General features: G+C 39.7%; 1 protein-coding gene across 1 annotated transcript in view; it reads left to right on the forward strand.

The window, feature by feature from the left end:
* fasn (fatty acid synthase) overlaps window positions 1-19,418 on the forward strand; it is a gene marked incomplete at its 3' end in the record, with an annotated part of 108,812 nt that overhangs the window by 15,874 nt on the left and 73,520 nt on the right. The window contains 9 exon segments of the mRNA XM_024261534.2: window positions 872-1,007; window positions 4,110-4,262; window positions 4,332-4,505; window positions 9,170-9,370; window positions 9,474-9,596; window positions 9,732-9,847; window positions 9,935-10,069; window positions 13,025-13,481; window positions 13,669-13,856. Coding sequence (XP_024117302.1) covers window positions 881-1,007; window positions 4,110-4,262; window positions 4,332-4,505; window positions 9,170-9,370; window positions 9,474-9,596; window positions 9,732-9,847; window positions 9,935-10,069; window positions 13,025-13,481; window positions 13,669-13,856 — 1,674 coding nt within the window. The 5' untranslated portion in view covers window positions 872-880.

A 19,418-nucleotide genomic window follows, 5' to 3' on the forward strand; every position in this document is an offset into this window, starting at 1 on the left:
GGTTTATGGAAGCAGTGAATGAAGACATGAAGGTGGCTGGTGTTAGAGTGGAGGATGCTGAAGACAGGCTTAGATGGAGGAAACTGAAGAAAATTATCATTTCAAAACAGTACATTATGAAACCCGCTTAGGAAACGTTTTCCTTAAAATTGTGACTTTTGGTCTCATTTTAGTAGCACAAGTATTACTTCATATTTTTGGAGACTGATTCCAAAACAGAAATGTTTGTGTTTGAACCGGATCATCAGGAAGCCAGATTCATTGGCTGGTTTCATACTGGTCTCTGCGGACACATAAGTAAAGAATCTTTCAAATTCCATCAGAGCGCTAGTAATCGTCCTCTCCATTCAATTTTCTACAAGCAGATGGATATTTTTAGTGGATTGCTGTTGTGATTTGCTTTTTTGTTTTTTTTTAATAATGACTCTCTAATTTAAAAAAAGACTGTTGTTCATCACACCTTTGTTAATATAACACTCACAGATATATTATTACTGAACAAAAATGAAAGAAATAACATGGAGCCAAGAAAGACTTTAGGAGTTTTTGGGAAAAAAAAATAAAATGTCTGTTTTTTTTATTAACAGGCAACTTACCATCATTTCTTAACATAATGAATAATTATGTTATAAAAATAACTATTTCAACATATAGAAAACATTTGTATATATTTTAAAAGGAATCTAAATAGTAAAGAAAAAACCTTAGGGTCAACAAAGATTGTTAGAATAATTAAGTTATTAGAGAAATTCAATAGTTTGGAATTACAAATTACAAGTTAACATCCTTCTTGGATGCTCACACAGGTGTTATTACTTCCCCAAACAGTGCTCATCATTTGATCTCTGCTGCATTTTCTGTCTGTGCTTAGTCATTCAACATGGAGGAGATAGTTGTTGCTGGGATGTCAGGCCGCTTGCCAGAGTCCAACAACCTAGACCAATTCTGGGAAAACCTTATAGGGGGTGTGGATATGGTGACAGAGGACGACCGTCGGTGGAAACCAGGTGAGGCAATTAAACTGTCATTAAACTGCTTTGCTGCTTTCTAAAGCTATGTTGAACTTCAGGTAAATGTTATTGGGCCACACTTTGAATGACCAACTTTCCTCTAGTGATAAACTCCGAGCATCCATTGGTGTCTGTAGACAGCAATGGATGCTCGGAGTGCACTACACTCCGGACAAGTTGTTGGCTGGAGCCATGCTTGTATACAGGTAGATTTACTTATGTACTCTTGTAAGCCATGCCTCAGTGAGATGCTGGGGCATGATTTCTCATATTTTGTTGTAATTTTTGATAATCCCTTTTTCCTCAACATAAGTCTTTAAAGTATTTTAACATTAGGAAAACACATAACACAAAATTGCTAAGCGAGTGAAGTGAAAACCATACCTTTTACTATGTAAAGCACTTTGTATTGTATCTATGTATAGTTCTTTACAAATAAAGTTTGACTGAAGTTTGATTTGAAGTCAAGATTGTAGACCACTCTGTGAACCCACAGAGAGCAAAAAAGTTTTTTTTTGCAAATGTACTGGCATGCTGCAGGTAGTGGCTCATAGCAAAGAAGTAAACAACAAGTAAGGGTAAAGTAGGTGAGATTCAGGCACGGTCTTAGGGGTTTTTCTTGCCCCCCCAAACCCTATGCACTGTGCAAGGGGCCAGTTAGTGCTGTTCACCTAATAAGTGTTGGCAGACAGTTTGAAATGGGTAAATTAGACAGTCAGTGCAGTTTGTGTGGACATCCCACAGGCGTCTTATAGGCACTTGCGTATCACGTGCACACCCTGTGCGAGATGAAATTGAGTAAGTAGCCAGTGCATGCGCCTTATTAAAAACTAGATTCCTTGTGTAAAGAGGACTGTACAACAGCATCACCCACACGTCGAGAATTACATAGTGTCAGCTTTACAAATACTTCATGATACATTTACTGCATACACGACAATCGTTCATGACATTCCTTAAGATGATCTTACAAGCCTAAGGGAACAGTAAGACACACCTGCATTACCTCTGATGTAGAACCATCCCCATCTTACAGCCCCTCACAATCCCAAGTTAGCATTACCAGTGCAATAATATTACAATATCAGCAATATAAGACCTAACCAGCCAAACAATTTTGATCCGGATTCCAGCTCAGGCGAAGAAAACAAAAACATTCATGGATCTATTTGTTTGCAAGTGGATGCATCAAAAAGGGGCGGAGCAGGGAGCTTGTGGTACAAGCTTTTTTCAAATGACATTTCATCATCTGCTCTTGATTCACCGCAATTTGAATATAGAAATATTCAGAAACCGCTGAAATCTTAAATTCTTATATATGTCCTCCATAATGGAAAAATGCTGCCAGAACATGTTAAAAACACCAGAAACATCACTTTTTTGGAAGTAGGTTTGGAACCAGCCCTGCTCCAGATTGTCAACTTGTCTTTAACATCTGGTGTTTTCCCAGAACCACTGAAAAAAGCTGTAATCAAACCTCTCCTAAAAAGGGACAGTCTAGACAAAACTCAAATGAACAACTACAGACCGATATCAAACCTGCCATTTTTAAGTAAGATCATTGAAAAAGCTGTTTTCCATCAGTTAAATGAATTCCTAATAAAAAGCAACTGCTATGATGTCTTCCAGTCCGGCTTCAGACAGAACCACAGCACTGAAACGGCTCTGACCAAAGTGACTAATGACATACGTTTGAATACAGACAGTGGAAATATGTCAGTGCTAGTTTTACTGGATCTCAGTGCTGCGTTTGATACAGTCGACCACGCAATACTACTCAGACGACTGGAAAACTGGGTGGGTCTCACTGGGCCAGTACTAAACTGGTTCAAAACGTACTTAGAAAACAGGAAATATTTTGTGTCAATGGTAACTTCACTTCTGAGCCAATAGAAATTACATGTGGAGTGCCCCAAGGCTCCATCCTGGGACCACTTCTATTTAACATCTACATGCTCCCACTGGCCCAGGTTATAAAGAACAACAACATTAGTTACCATAGCTATGCAGATGACACACAGATATATATTAGACTGACACCAGGAGACCGAGGCCCTGTACAGGCTCTTGGTAAATGCATTGAGGACATTAATGACTGGATGTGTCACAACTTACTTCAATTAAACAAAAACAAAACTGAGGTTATTGTCTTTGGGGCTAAAGAAAAAAGGTTAGACGTCACTACAGAGCTTCAATCTATTCAACTAAAAACTACCAACCAGGCCAGAAACTTGGGTGTAGTGATAGACACAGACCTAAATTTTGATAAACACATTAAGGCAGTCACTAAATCAGCCTATTATCATCTCAAAAATATCTCAAGGATTAAAGATCTGATGTCTAAGCAGGACCTGGAGAAACTAGTGCATGCTTTCATCTTTAGTCGACTTGATTACTGTAACAGTGTTTTTACAGGACTACCAAAAAAATCCATCAGGAAACTGCAGCTTATTCAGAACTCTGCTGCTCGGGTTCTCACAAGGACCAAGAAAGTAGACCACATCAGTCCAGTTCTGAGGTCTTTACACTGGTTACCTGTCTGTCAGAGGATAGACTTTAAAGTTCTGTTACTGGTTTATAAAGCTTTGAATGGTTTAGCACCAAAATACATGACTGACCTCCTGACCCAGTATGTACCAGCCAGACCTCTCCGGTCATCTGGATCCGGTCTTTTATCAGTTCCTAGAGTCAGAACTAAACATGGAGAAGCTGCATTCAGCTTCTATGCACCACAGATCTGGAATAGACTTCCAGAAAACATTAGATCTGCTGAAACACTCAGTGTATTTAAATCCAGGTTAAAGACTCACCTGTTCTCAGTTGCATTTGATTAATATGTATTCAAAAGTTTACGTCCGCACTGTTTATCTATGGTTGTTTTAAATTAAAATCTTTTTACTTTCTTTTAATTTTATTTTAATGATTTGAATGATGATGAATGACATTTTTACTATTTCTTTTGATTGTTTCTTTTAATGTTTTATGTAAAGCACTTTGAATTGTCTCTGTACATGAAATGTGCTATACAAATAAACTTGCCTTGCCTTGCCTACTGAAGTGCATGTTAAGTGATCCAGTTGTGTGTACCCCTGACCTCAGGTCTGTATGGTCTCCCTAAGAGGAATGGTAAACTGAAGGACATCAGCCACTTTGATGCCTCCTTCTTTGGAGTCCACCCCAAGCAGGCCAACACCATGGACCCGCAGCTCCGCCTCATGCTGGAGGTTGCTTATGAGGCAATTGTGGATGGAGGTAAGCAGAATCATAAACAAAGAGGAGGAATGAAAGGGTCCCTGACTCTGACATGACTTTCCCATGCAGGGATAAATCCTGGCATGTTGCGTGGTAGCAATACTGGCGTCTACATTGGAGTGAGTGGCACGGAGGCTGGGGAGGCCTTGAGCAGAGATCCAGAAGAGTTGTTGGGCTACAGCATGACCGGCTGCCAGCGTGCCATGCTGGCCAACAGACTCTCATACTTCTTTGACTTTAAAGGTACGTTGTGTCACAGGTGATCCAGCTGCTGTTCATGTTCACGGTGGATCTCTGACAGCATCAGTCATCCTCAAAGGTTTTTATCTAACTACAGTCAGAAAGTAAAGGTTAGCCTGCTGTTTGCTGAGTTCTAATAGGCACATTTCTGAAACACAGAAGGTTCTTCTCAGAAATTTCAAACTGACTGACACCCAGAAAAAAGTGGCAGTCATCCATGGTTGATAAGAGATTTGCCTGAACCAGTTTATCAGGTATTGTCCTCTCTTTCTCATCACACAAAACATGATTTTGCTGCGTCTGGTAACATATGCAGGGAATATGGCTTTGAACTGTAGTTCAAGAATACTACAGTCCTTTTTATGCAAATGTCACCATTCAGAAACCTCATTCAAAGAGATTCCAAACAAGCTTTTTCTTTTTTCACTCTGATATGGATTCACAGTTATAGAAAACCTATTTCAAGAATTCTCCTGAGGTTTCTATCAAATGTTGTTCTTATATAGTTGAAATTAGATTTTAGTCTTATGCTACATTCACATGAAACACGATTTGCACGCCAAATTTGTGATGGCTGCCCCTATTTCAATGTGCAGCAGAATGTGTTCATAAACCAGAAACCTTAGACATGTGGGAGAAGCTGCAGCTAATTTTTTTTTAGCCTGACCGCTACATGGAACAGTGTCTGTTTACATTTTCAATGCATAAGAGATATGGATGATGAGAGATTCATTCATTTTGATGAGTTCTACAAAAGCATCGGCACCTGTTCTCCATGTCTGGGTTCATGAGATTATTCAGAGATTGACTGCTGCTTTCACACTGGACGTCTCTGCTGTGCAAATCGCAATAGGTGTCAACCTATCTTAATCTTTTCTACAAAAATCCAACATTATTAATACCTGAAGAAGTTGCAGACTTTGGAGTCAAGCTTACCCAACTATAATATGGATCTCCTTGCATGAGTGCAGTTTTTAAAGCCACAAGCCTGAGTGGTCTGTCTCTGAGCAGTCTGTCTCTACTTTGTTGTTTCCATCTTCTAAATCCATACATGTTGTCTGATCCTTCATTGTCCAAGTCCACGTGACCATGTGACCTCACTATGAGACAGAAATCCTCTCTGCTAAATTTAGCTGCAGACATCATGATTTGTCCAAACAGACCATGTGTTAGTGTCTGGCCTGATGTGTGTATTCAGTGATTTGGGGTGTGACAATATTTACTTTGGCTCTCTGTTGTTTTTCTATGGTTTTGTTTGCACTGAACCACAGTTTCTGTAAACTCTTGGAAAAGGGTTCAGTAAAGGCTGGGATCTAGATCTGCAACTGCAATCCAAGTAGATGTGCATTCCCATTATCCCCTTCTCTATTTTTTTTTTTTTGAATAAAGGTTTCATTTAATTAAAAGCATCTTTTATCACTTGGGATTGCCAAAAAAAAAAAAAAATCTGAAACCTAAGGGGATATCTCCTGGGTGGGGAGTCTTAAGCCTATCAGTTCAGCAGACCTTCCCAGAGACAGCTCACAGAAAGATGCACTGTACTGTTGTAGTTTTTCCCACAATTGCATTAAAATACGAAAAAGAGAATCAGTTATCAAAAGAAACTTGACACATAAAGTGGAAAATTCTAGGTCAAGATTTTACTTATTGTTCAATTTGTAAAAAAAAAAAAAGCGTGCAATCGTGCTTAAAAAATGTAATCCTCTAAATCAGGGGAGCACCACATCAGTCGCCCGCAGGCCTCTTCTAAAAATAGCACAACTCACTTGTGAGCTGCTCGAAATTTTTATTTTATTGTGATGCAATTTCTTTAAATCACACCTGCCTTTATAAAGAATTAAAAATTAAAACAACTTAAAGATATATTGTAACGACCCAGCTGGTACATCACTTGTAGCAGGGACTCAGGGCTGAGCTACCCTTTAACTGGCTGGAGTGGAGAGACGTCCGTGCCCCATCCACCGTACAACTCGGACACTCTCAGACAGAAGTAAACAGAGAAGCAGACTGCGCACTCCCACTTCCAGCATCAACGCCCATTTATTATGACCACACATGAACAGCCAAACAGTATGATGGTCACTTCTGCTCACAGCTCCCTCACTTATGGTGAGCAATGTAACACACCCAAGATTTCCCACTTCCCATGAGTCTTAGGAGCTGAAGGCGGGGCTAACCCCCAGGGTTGCCACACTATGTTCATTATTTCTGAAGCCAAAAACGGCCTGTCCCACTATTTTTCTTTTTTTTAATTGTTTTTTCCTTAATGAGATAATCAATAGTCGCATTTCCATTAACTCTGAAATTTCGCAAATTGAAATTTGGATAATAAATTATCCAAATGGAAACACCACAGTTTCGAAAAAACTGGCATTTTTCGAAGAAAGAAATTGCTCTTACAGGAGGAAATAGACATTTTTCGCAAAACGGAAACACTTTTTTCGAAATAAATGCGCTTGTCTGATCTGAGCGCTGCACAGCCGGCGCACCAAGAAGTCCTGGAGCGTCAAAGTGCTTTGTAAATTGCGGGTCATACAGAATCGCGCTTCATCTGCAGACGCACGTTTGCAGCTTGGAGCCTGAAGTCTCGTGAGCGCGAGCGCCGTGACAGAAACTTGAATTTATGCTGTGGCGTTTCAAACAGAAAAAAGGTCCAGATGCTTATTTGTTAGAATGCTTTTTCTTTTAACCACTGAACAGACTTCTCTTTCTTCTGTGTCGAGCTGCGCTGCACGCGCGCCCCAGACAGAGCTGTGACGTCACCCACATGCTCCCTTTTAGTGAATGAAATAAAAAAAAAAAATACTTGTTCTCATTCATCGCCGTGTTTTTAATGACTTATCACGTGAGTTGGTTTGTGATTTATCGCAAAATTATGATTTAATGGAAACAGTGTCATTTCGAAACGTTTTTTTTTTTTAATTCCAAGAATTTCCATAAAGTTTTGCGCAAATGTGTAATGGAAATGCAGCTAATAACAAAGAATGAAAAAATACATTCTGTTATCGCTTAAGATTTTCTCATCCATGGATTTTTTTGTGTGTGCAATTTTTAAACAGGAATCAAAAGTTTCTGCAGTAGCAACTTGTTGGTTTGGTAAATTGATGACGACAAAAATAGATTTTTTTTATCATCTGCTACAAAGAAAGTATGTTGGCTGTTTTAATAGTTAAAATAGTTTAGTATTTATAAACTAATCTAAATAAAGTGACAAAATACACATAATCCATCCATCCATTTTCTTGACCGCTTCTTCCCTTTCGGGGTCGCGGGGGTGCCGGAGCCTATCCCGGCTACTGAAGGGCAAAGGCGGGGTACACCCTGGACAGGTTGCCAGTCCGTCGCAGGGCCTGAATCACACACACATCCACTCTCACATTCACACCTAGGGGCAATTTAGAGTCACCAATTAACCTATGAAGCATGTTTTTGGACGGTGGGAGGAAGCCGGAGTCCCCGGTGAAAACCCACGCATGCATGGGGAGAACATGCAAACTCCACACAGAAAGGTCCCAGCCGGGAGTCGAACCGGGGCCTTCTCGCTGTGAGGCAAGAGCGCTAACCACTTGCGCCACCGTGCAGCCCCAAAATACACATAATAAATAATAAAAATACAAAAATACCCAAAATAATAAATGGCTAAACAGAACATTAAAATAAGTAAATAAAAAGCAACAAGAAATACATAAATATATATTTTAAGACAAAAAAAAAAAAAAACATAAACCAAATATAAACTATTGCAAATGAATAAAAATGACTCAAAGTAAAACATAAATGAGTTGATGATTTTCTAAAAAAGACCAAAAAGAGACGGATAAGCAAACAGATTTCTGATCCGGATGTCAGCTGGACGAGGAAGTGAAGATCTTCATGGACAGAACCTCCTCCAAAACCCTGATTCTTTCTCCTTTCAGCTCACCAAAGGCTCTTTTAGCTAATTCTACAATGTTTATTGACATTGCTGTGATCAATACATTCAATCAATATCAGAGATAAGTTGTAGAAAATAATTTCATAAATCCTATATAGTTAATGCCACTGGGCATAGTGTGGGTTAATAGAATTAAATGAGGGTTTGTTTAGACAACTGTTTATGTAAATGTGTATGTATTTTTGTTTACATATACCTATGTAAAACCTAGCAGGATTTTTATGTTCATTTTTCCAGTTTGATACATTTTGATTTAATTTGGTTTATTTAGTTGTAGGGGCAGATAATACAAGTTTTCTTCTTTCTGCTCCTTTTAATTTATTAACTGTTTAACTGTTTATGTGCATATAGACACACTGATTAGACACAATAATTCTGATTCACCCTTGTTGAGTCTAGTTAAAAGCAGATAACATAGTAAAAGAACTGCATACATATATATATATATAAATAATTGACGGGGATGCCTTATTTGTTTTTACTATCTAAGGCCTTCATGTAGTCACAGGGAGAGAATATATTACTTCAGAAATCTCTGACCCGCACAGTTGACGGCTGTTTTCCAAAAGCTTCAGTCTCACAGAGCGTATGACTTGGTGTTTCATTAGCAAAAATGCTTGTGGATGGAACCATCAGAAATCAGTCTCAATTGTTTTCTGAGAAGATGCTGGGACGTTGTCCTGGACGTTGGCAGCCACTGCTCTGAAGATGATGCTCCTCTCTTTATCCTCAGGTCCCAGCACTGCCATAGACACGGCCTGCTCCTCCAGCCTGTTGGCATTAGAGAACGCCTTCCATGCCATTCGTCAAGGCCACTGTGAAGCTGCTCTAGTGGGTGGGGTTAATCTGCTGCTGAAGCCCAACACCTCAGTGCAGTTCATGAAACTGGGCATGCTTAGTCCTGACGGGACCTGCAAGTCCTTTGATGCTTCAGGTAAAAGGAGGCAGTGCAGGCATCTTTCACCGACTGCGTTCTGTCACTTTTATCTTTTTGTAACCATCTTTTGCGTCTGAGTGTCTGCTTTGTGTTCTCCCAGGGAACGGGTATTGCCGGTCAGAGGCTGCACTCGTAGTACTGCTCACAAAAAAATCAGCCGCGAAGAGAGTCTATGCAACCGTGGTCAATGCAGGTACCAACACAGATGGGTACAAGGAGCAGGGTAAGGAGCTGTACAGATGTTCAGCAGGTCTGTGTAGCACTCCTGCACTTACCTCTGACAGAACCATGTGTGTTAAGGTCCAATAGTTTGGGATTACTTGTTCTGTGTCCTCATGTCTGACACGTCTTTGCCCAGGTGTCACCTTTCCTTCAGGTGAGATGCAGCAGAGGCTGGTTCGTTCTCTGTATCAGCAGGCTAATATAACTCCTGAACAGGTGGAGTACATCGAAGCCCATGGCACTGGAACAAAGGTCAGAATAAGTTTTCCTGATCAGAACATTTTATCTGAAATGAAACATTGTGTTCATTAGTGCTCTGTACTGCTCACCTGTCTTTAGGTTGGGGACCCGCAGGAAGTCAACGGTATTGTCAGCGTGTTCTGTCAGTCTGAGCGGGCACCTTTGCTTATTGGCTCCACCAAGTCCAACATGGGGCATCCAGAACCGGCCTCGGGTCTGGCTGCTCTGACGAAGGTAGGTTTAAGAGCACAGGTGAGGGTGTTTTGGGTTTCTAATAGGGGTGTGCCAAAATATCGATATTGCGATATATTGCGATATTTAGTCCTGCGATTGATTCTCGATGGGTTCTCACCAAGTATCGATATTATATTTTCATTTGAAGAGGCTGTTGCGCTGAGCGTGCGAGTCGTGCGCCGGAACTATTGAGCAGATGGGCGCGCTGGGTCGGACATTTAATAGCGATGCACGCGCTCATTCAGGAGAAGCACCGGTGAGATACAGGCTCTGTAGCGCGTGTGAAGCATCTCTACCTGTCAGCATTTATCATCCATCTGTAGGAGATCCAGCCGGTAAGAAGTGACTTTGTCTGAGCGCTAGAATGTCAGCGATCACTTACTTCCTGTTTGCTGTGGGAACTGGGCGCGTGCTTCGCAGTTGTTTGTGTGTACTTAAGGTACCGTCAGAATTTTTCGCTTTCATGCACTTCAATGTTTAACCTGCTGGTGTACGGTGTAACTTTGGTAAATTTATAATGTGACGTTTTCAAACAATGTAATTACTTGTTGCTAATGTTAATTTAAAGTAATTCTTAAATAAAAAAGCATGATTTGATGTTTGAACTTAAATTAAAATGTAATTAAACTAAAGTACATGAATTCACTATAAATTAGGGAGGTTGCTAATTAATTGAAGCACTTAAAATTATATTTATTGCCATTATTATGTGTGTTTTAAGGTTTTTACCTATTGACTGCTGACTGACCAAATGGAAAAATGATAAAAATTGGAAAAATAATCTCAAGTAACAGTCTGAGTAAATCAGCCTTCATTTTTGGATGCTCAGCCCTTTTCAAGTGAGGGAAAAAGGCACAAAAAATTAGGTCAATTGTGAGAGAGGCTGTAAAACATTATATTCATCATCCTTTGGTGTGACATTCTTTTAGAGGTAGATAGCTGTCGCCACTTGACTTATTTAATTTTTGTTCTGTTGCTTACAACAATTCTGCTCTAAGTAGTGTCACTGCTGATCATGTTTACTATTGTTAACATTAAATTTGACAGATAATTCCAATTCAGTTGTTGTCAATGCTTGTCAAAGACATAGTATTACTGATTTCAACAATGTTGCACACAAGTGTCTATAATTTGTTATACAAAATAAGAAAAGTTGTTTATTATGATTGTGTTTAAGCTAAAAAAGAGAAATAGGGATATATTTTCCCCAAAAACATGTTCTTCTTTATAATGCTAGTTACTAGAGAGGATTTTTACCAATTATCGCATTATCGCGATATTATTGATATCGTGAGCCATGTATCGTGTATCGTATCGTGAAGATCGTATAGTTTCTAGATTTAATGTTGTTCCAGAGTTTGATGGGTTTTTTTTAAATCATATGCAGAAAAAGACAAGGGTCACAGTGAGTCTTGGGCATCTTGTATTGACCCAAGACCCTGCTTGTTCATATCTGTATTCCCGAAAAAAAGCACAGGTTAGTATATTTCCTGGACCAGCGTTTGTTTTCATAGTGAGCACAAAACCTTTACCATTGTGTCTGTGAGGCAGATTCAGCACCAAGTGTTAACATTAGCTGTTGGTTTGTATGAGGCTATAATAGCCCTCTTATCCCACGTTTAAGAACAAAGATGTCATCAAACTCCTGCCTTTCCACAAAAAGTTAAGTCCACCCCCAGTAAACTTTTTTTTTTTTTTTTTACTATCCCCAGTCACTCAAAAATCAACCAGTTTTTATCCTAATCTCAATCTCTTATGTAAAATAAAGCTAGCAATTTCAAGAAAATGTCTTGGATATTTAGTCTGACAACACAGACAAAGATTGTAAAAATGTTCATTTCTGTTGCTAGGTTTTAAATTTTGGTGAATAACTAGCATAAGTAGCACTCTAGTGTTTACCTGGTGTACCGTCTTGGCTCAAGTGACATTCATGTTGAAACCCCCATCAAGCAGGAAGTGACGGAATCACGTCAATTTAAAAGGAAAAAAATGATCAAGCAGACACACATTCTCTTAAGTAAGAGTAACTAGATCAGGATTCACCAACATTTTTGAAACTGAGAGCTACTTTATGGTACTGAGTCATACGAAGGAATACCATTTTGAAATAACAAATTTGCTTAGTTATAGTTAGTTATTATTAATAATTAATGATACTATTCTGCATGAAGACACTGATTTCTCAACATAATTATCAACACTGACAACAAGCTAGGAAACAGATGTTAATATTCAGAACTTTATTAATCTCAGTAATTGTTACATTTTCAGATGATCACTTCTGTCACTACATTTCATGGGAAAAATGTCCCATTTTCACTTTGTTGTACCATCTTTATCAACTATGTAATGTTAAAGAAAAATCAACTTACACATTTTAAACTAATCTTGTCACATTTTAAACTAATGACCAAATCTGCAACATTTTAACTAAATTAATGATCTTTGAACCGGAGTAGGTCAGAGGTCACCTAAACTTATCTAAAGTTCATGTATTATCAACATATTTATAAGACGTTTTAATTTTTAAATCTATTTAAATGCAAGCGTTTTTTTTTTTTTTTTTTTAAATAGCAATAGTTTTAGACACCGCTTACAAGTGAGTTGTTATTTATTTTTAGTAGAGACTTTCAGGCACCTTGTGTGGTCCTTGGGGGCACCCTAGTGCCCTTGGGCACCACATTGGTGACCCCTGATCTAGTCAAATTTCAAAATACAACGTTAACTAACTAATACTATTTACTTGAAATTGAACTGCAAAAAACTTAACCTGAACTCATGGCTATCAAATCTTTGCAAAATCTAACAGACAAGGCTGTCGGAAGGAGTTTCTGTTTTGGTAAAATTGGTTTAACTTCACAAACCTATTTGTTGCTCTTTACCTATTAATGTCTTCTATTTAAAGTAAATACCCATACTTTTTGCCCCCCCCCCCACACACACACACACACACAGGTGTTGCTGTGTCTGGAGCAGGGGATCTGGGCTCCTAACCTGCACTTCAACAGTCCCAATCCGGATATTCCTGCCCTCTTTGATGGGCGGGTAAAGGTCGTTGACTCTCCTGTTCCTGTCCAAGGAGGCATTGTAGGAATCAACTCCTTCGGATTCGGAGGCTCAAATGTTCATGTCATCCTTCGTCCTCCTAAAAAGGCAGCAGACTCCAGCTCACCAGGGACTATTCCTAGAGTACTTCAAGCCTGTGGCCGCACTGAGGCGGCAGTGAGCACCCTCCTCCAAAAAGGGAGGGAGCACTGCACAGACAGCTTTGTCTCCTTACTGAACTGTGTAGCAGCATCCCCTACTGTCAGCATGCCCTTCAGAGGCTACACCCTCCTGGGCTTCCAGAGTGACGTGATGGAAGTGCAGCAGGCTCCGGCTGCAGCCAGGCCGCTCTGGTATGTCTGCTCAGGTGGGTGAACCAGAAACTTTACAGTTGTTTACTTTATGTCTTTGTGGTTCTTCAGAGCTGAACCAATGTGCCTCTAAAATATCAAACTTTGACAAATTAAGGTCAGGAGATGATTCAGATCATCGCTGATCCATCTCCCGTTTTGTCAGTGCTGTAGATTGTGACCCCCCCTTTTATGAACCTGCAGGAATGGGAACACAGTGGGCAGGAATGGGCCGCAGTCTGATGAATCTACAAGAGTTCAGAAAGTCCATTCTGCGCTCTGATTCTGTCCTGAAGGACATGGGATTGGTTGTGTCTCAACTGCTCATGGAGGCTGACGACTCCACATTTGAGGACACGGTTCACGCCTTCGTGGGGCTAGCTGCCGTACAGGTGAGTCCAGATGTTAAGGTCAGAGAAAGCTGTCACCTTTTCACACAAACACAACTTTGTGTTCCTTAATGAACGGACAAATAGGTGCCAGTAATTAGGTTTAAGAACACAACAGTTAATTGGACCTTGCATTGTATCCTAATGATTTATAGTTAGATTTAAGGGTTAAACTGGAGGGAATTTGAGGTGTATATGTACCCATTGCAGTTCTGATTGACACTCTGTCCTGCTTCCTGTGTCATTGTAGTATAACAACTAGAAAAGTGTACAACAAAGGGCATCATCTAGCAGCTCGACTTTTTCTTGCTTTGCTTTTTGTACATTGCGTATACAGTATTCCCTCCTTATTCCTGGGGATTAGGGACCAGAGACCTCCGCAAATCCACAAATACAGAGAACCCCCAGTCTCTGTCTCAACCCCTGAAGAATGTCAGTTACCGATCCATACTCATCGAAAACACTTCTGATCATGCTTTTTAAACGTTTATTAAAGAACACTGGAATATTGTTCAACATAGTTTTTTTTTTATCCAGAACCATCAACTGCATACTTCTCTTGAGGATTGTCACTATGTGACCTCCTGACCAAAGACTTTGCACTATTGCCACTTTATAGTTCCTCCTATTGTATATGTTGTGGTGAAGAGCGAGACTGGAGGATTAACGCAGCAGACGCAGGCAAAGAGATTTAAGTTTCAGTTTATTGTAGGAGGTCCTAATCTCCACGGGTGAGGTGAGACTGGGGCTGAGCTGATGTGGAAGGGAGCAGAACTGGCTTAGCAGACTGGCTTGGAGCTAGAGCTGACGTATAGACTGGCTTGGTTTAACTGGGCTAGGAGCACAGACAATCAGGCAGCAAGTGGAAGCAGAAGCTGGATTTTTATACTGGAGTCTAAGCAGGTGATTGGAGGCAGCTGAGTAATTGATGAGGCCAACAAACAGTCCACTCATAGCATAGCAGAGAGGAATCCCAACAGTATATTTGTAAATAACATCCTACTGCTATTATTTTTATTCTATTACTTCTACTATAATTGCTATTTGCACCGTGGATTGAGAGGAAGGACACTACATCTGTGCTCTGTATCACAGTATATTTGACAAATAAAGCTGACTTGACTTGACCATGATACTTAAACTCCTCCCCCTTCTTTATCTCTTCTCCCTGTAACCTCACTCTTCCACTCTGGTTCCTCTCATTCACACACATGTACTCTGTCTTACTGCGGCTAACCTTCATTCCTCTCCTTTCCAGGGCAAACCTCCACCTCTCTAACTCCACCTCCACCTGTTCCCTGCTCTCACTACAAATCACAATATCATCTGCAAACATCATAGTCCATGGTGATTCCTGTCTAACCTCATCCGTCAGTCTGTCCATCACCATTGCAAACAGGAAGGGGCTCAGAGCTGATCCCTGATGTAATCCCACCTCCACCTTGAACTCCTCTGTCACCCCTACAGCTCACCTCACCACAGTCTTACAGCCCTCATACATGCCCTGTACTGCTCCAACATCTTCTTCACTTTCGGCTTATCCCTTTCGGGGTCGCCACAGTGAAACAGCACCCACTGTTTCGCATCAGTGATTTGGCAGAGTTTTTGCGCCAGATGCCCTTCCTGACACTACAAAAAAGAAAATAAGATCAAATGTATACAATAAAATAAAGAAAATAATATATAATAAAAATAATAAAATAAAGAAATAATCAGATACAATTATCTAAAAGCAAAATTATAAAGGAGGGTCTTAAGCTTCTTCTTAAAAACCTCTGCAGTCTCTACTATAGGGCTGTATTGAAAAAAGTCACTCAATTTAAGCTTAACAGATCAAAAATCGATTCACAAAAGATGTAAATTGATTTAGCACATAAAGTCTGCTAACTTGATGGTAACGTTTAATAGAATTTCTCATAGGACAGCTAATGCTAACGTTCAATTGACCCAAAAAAATACATTGCTGACTAAATGAACATCTTTATTTACACACAGGTATGAATTTTCAAGACTATTTTAAGGAAATATATTTATAAGTAGCTATTTGTGGTCTAAAACATCGTTTTTTTCTTTATACTAATTCTTTTTAAATAAGGTGTACTTCTATAGCGTGATCACTACCTAGTTGCCAAACTGAAACGTCATCCAGGAGAAGCAGAACAATGTTTACAATGTTAATGATCTGAACATTTTTGTTAGAACTTCTCCTTTAGAGAATCCATGTAACACTGGATGATAACAACAATCTCATTATTTAACTGATATATTTACAGTATGTGGACTGGATCAGATTAATACAAACATATTCAAATTAAATAATAGATTTTTTAAATATTTCCAAACAAATGTGTATAAATTTATAAACTTAAAACTGAATTGAAGAATCTAAAGAAAAAAAAAATCATAATCAAATCAATTCAGGCTCTTGTGAATAGAATCAAATAGTTTCTGGACATTATAACTGACATCCAGCCCTACTCTGCAGCCCTGAGGCTCTCCAGCAAGCTGTTCCACAGGCGAGGACCGTAACAGCATCAAAAGTGAATCTAAGTTTCTGACCTCGATAGTTCTTAGTTAATCTTATTATTCTAGAGTGATTTGGACTGATTAGATATATTTAAAAACTATTGAGAATTTTTTTTTTATTTGTTGACAGTCCCTAACCATAAACAGAGTGAATGTCTGCCGAATATCCAATATCCAACTAACTTCACCTCAGTAGGCGAAGTCAAAATCCAGGCAAAAGGTCAGACAAGGAGCGAGGCAGGGCATTGGGAAAAACAAGCAGAGGTCAAAAACAAAGGGGTTATAAAGGAGTAAACGTTTAGAGTTGTATCAGTGACAAATACAATACTTTGCACAGAGCAGAGTCCAGTGAATAAATACACAGAGGGTAATGAGAGTGATGAGAAACAGCTGGTGATGATGTGGCAGGAAGATGGCAGGTAAGAGCAGAGCAGGTTAGAATTCAGGCGAGAGCTCCCTCTGGTGGTCGTAGGTGGAGATGGATGGCTGATCCCTGACATTTATTAACTCTTAAAAGAATCTTAAAATCCATCCATCCATCCATTTTCTTGACCGCTTCGCCCCTTTCGGGGTCGCGGGGGTGCCGGAGCCTATCCCGGCTACTGATGGGCGAAGGCGGGGTACACCCTGGACAGGTCGCCAGTCTGTCACAGGGCCTCAATCACACACACACATTCACTCTCACAATCACACCTAGGGGCAATTTAGAGTCACAAATTAACCTATGAGGCATGTTTTTGGATGGTGGGAGGAAGCCGGAGTCCCCGGTGAAAACCCACGCATGCACGGGGAGAACATGCAAACTCCACACAGAAAGGTCCCAGCCGGGAGTCGAACCGGGGCCTTCTCGCTGTGAGGCAAGAGCGCTAACCACTGCGTCACCGTGCAGGCCAGAATCTTAAAATTAATACTAAAATCCACAGGGAGTCATTGCAGCAAATTAAAACGGCTGTAATGTGTTCCTGCCCCCGAGTCCTTGTTAGAACTTGTGCTGCTAAGTTCTGTAATAGCTGTAAGTTTGATACAGAGCAAGACATTACAATAATCTAAACTAAAAATAAAAGAATGTATCAGCAGCTCTATGCTGGCAAGAAAGAGGAATGGGCAAGAATTTTGAAATAGTATAATCCTGTTATAACAGCATTTTTATTATGAGGGATGAAATTCGGCTCAGAGTCTAAAATAACACCTGCATTTCTCACACAGTAAAAATGTTTAAAATGATTGAGTTTAGTATTAGTATTTATTAGTGGAATGCCCCTTAAGATGTACCATCTCATTTTCGAGGGGGTCCAAAAAGGTGGAATCATCTCGCTCTTGTCTTCAGCACTGATGATAAGAACCAGTTTTGTTCTGGCTGAGCTGAAGGAAGTTTTCTGCCATCCAAAACTTTATATCTACAATACAATTATAAAGAGTGTTTACAGGTTCTAGGTCAGGCTTCCCCAACTAAATTGGTGAGAGGTCTCGTAACTCTGTCAGCTTGGTAGACCAGGGTCCGAACATACAGAAAAAATAATTGTCTGAATGTTTTTACATCAATGTAAAAACATTCAGACAAAAATTCTGTTTTCTGTTCTTTTATTTAATTGCAATTTATAGTTAAACTGGCAAAGAACTTTTTTAGCTTATTATCTCAACAAGTAATTCTCTCATTCATTTTTATACAAAATACTTAAATATATATAACTGCAATGAAGACTAAAAAAAAAGATTGTACATATACTTCCTTGTAGTGCAATGTGTGTGCTCTTTTAGAGAGTTTAACATTCTGTTGTGTTTCACTTAAAGTGCAACAGGCAACATGAATGCACCCCAAAAACACTCATAATTCATCCCTTGTCTTGTGCAAATGTTAACTTTCTGTTTTACAGCCCTTAACATAAGGTTGTCAATAATACTACATTTTAAAACATTAAAACAATAACTTTGATGAGTGCAAAAAACTTCATCAACATAAAGATAAACTCCAAAATAGACTTATCTCATAAACAAATTTGCATTATCACTGGCAGCTAAGCTCTTAAATCTGGGAAGGAAAGGAGTCAAAACCATTCTGAGGCATATGCACACATGCTCATGGGTAAGCTAGGAGTGGTACTTCTTTTTAATCATTTTAACAGTTGAGAAGGCTGATTCACAGCTATAGGTAGAACCTAATGTGTACATTGCTACTTTGATGGAAAAAAGAAAACATCTCCTTTTGTACTCTAAGCCTGTTTGTGTTACGGGCACTCGTAACCTCGTTGTTGTGCTGTTAGCATCTGTGTGTTTTACGCTTGTATTTTCCTTTAAGTTCGTGTATTTTCTGTGCCTGCGTCGCTCAACCTGGCAGGTAATTTATGTCAAAAGCTTTGTCTCGTACTGCTGCTTGATCACAGTCTCCATTCATATAATACACACTGTCCTCGTAGAACTTGCTGCTGGCAAAATGAAAGCGAAAGCTTCGGTCCACTCATCTCGAAAGACACGATTTTCAGAGTCCACTTTTCTCATTTTAGACATTTCTCATTTGTTCACTCAATCACTTGATAATTTTATGCAATGAGTTATATACTGCTCACAAAAATTAAAGGGACACTTTTTTTATTGGGCCTGGCATGAATTGAATTAAACCTGTTTGATAATTTCCTTGTTGGTTAACCAGCTGAGGGCCTCGTTAATCAATTTCAGCTGTATTGGTGTTCATGGAATTAACAACAGGTGCACTTCAGTGGCAACAATTAGAAAACCCTCCAAACAGGACTGGTGTTACATGTGGAGGTCATTTCAAGTTTCTCCCTCTTGATCTTTTTTGGCTGGTTTTCCACTCGTGCTGATTTTGGCTTGATAATTATCTCTACTGGCAGTATGAGGCGATTCCTTAACCCTACAGAAGTTGAACATGTTGTCCGACTTCTCCAGGATGGCACATCCACACATGCAGCAGCAAGAAGGTTTATTGTGTCTCTCAGCACAATCTCCAGAACATGGAGGAGATTTCAGGAGACTGGTGGTTATTCTCAGAGAGCTGGACAGGGCCGTAGAAGGTCCTCAACC

The sequence above is a fragment of the Oryzias melastigma genome, unplaced genomic scaffold (assembly GCF_002922805.2).
Source record: "Oryzias melastigma strain HK-1 unplaced genomic scaffold, ASM292280v2 sc00221, whole genome shotgun sequence".
Lineage (NCBI taxonomy): Eukaryota > Metazoa > Chordata > Actinopteri > Beloniformes > Adrianichthyidae > Oryzias > Oryzias melastigma.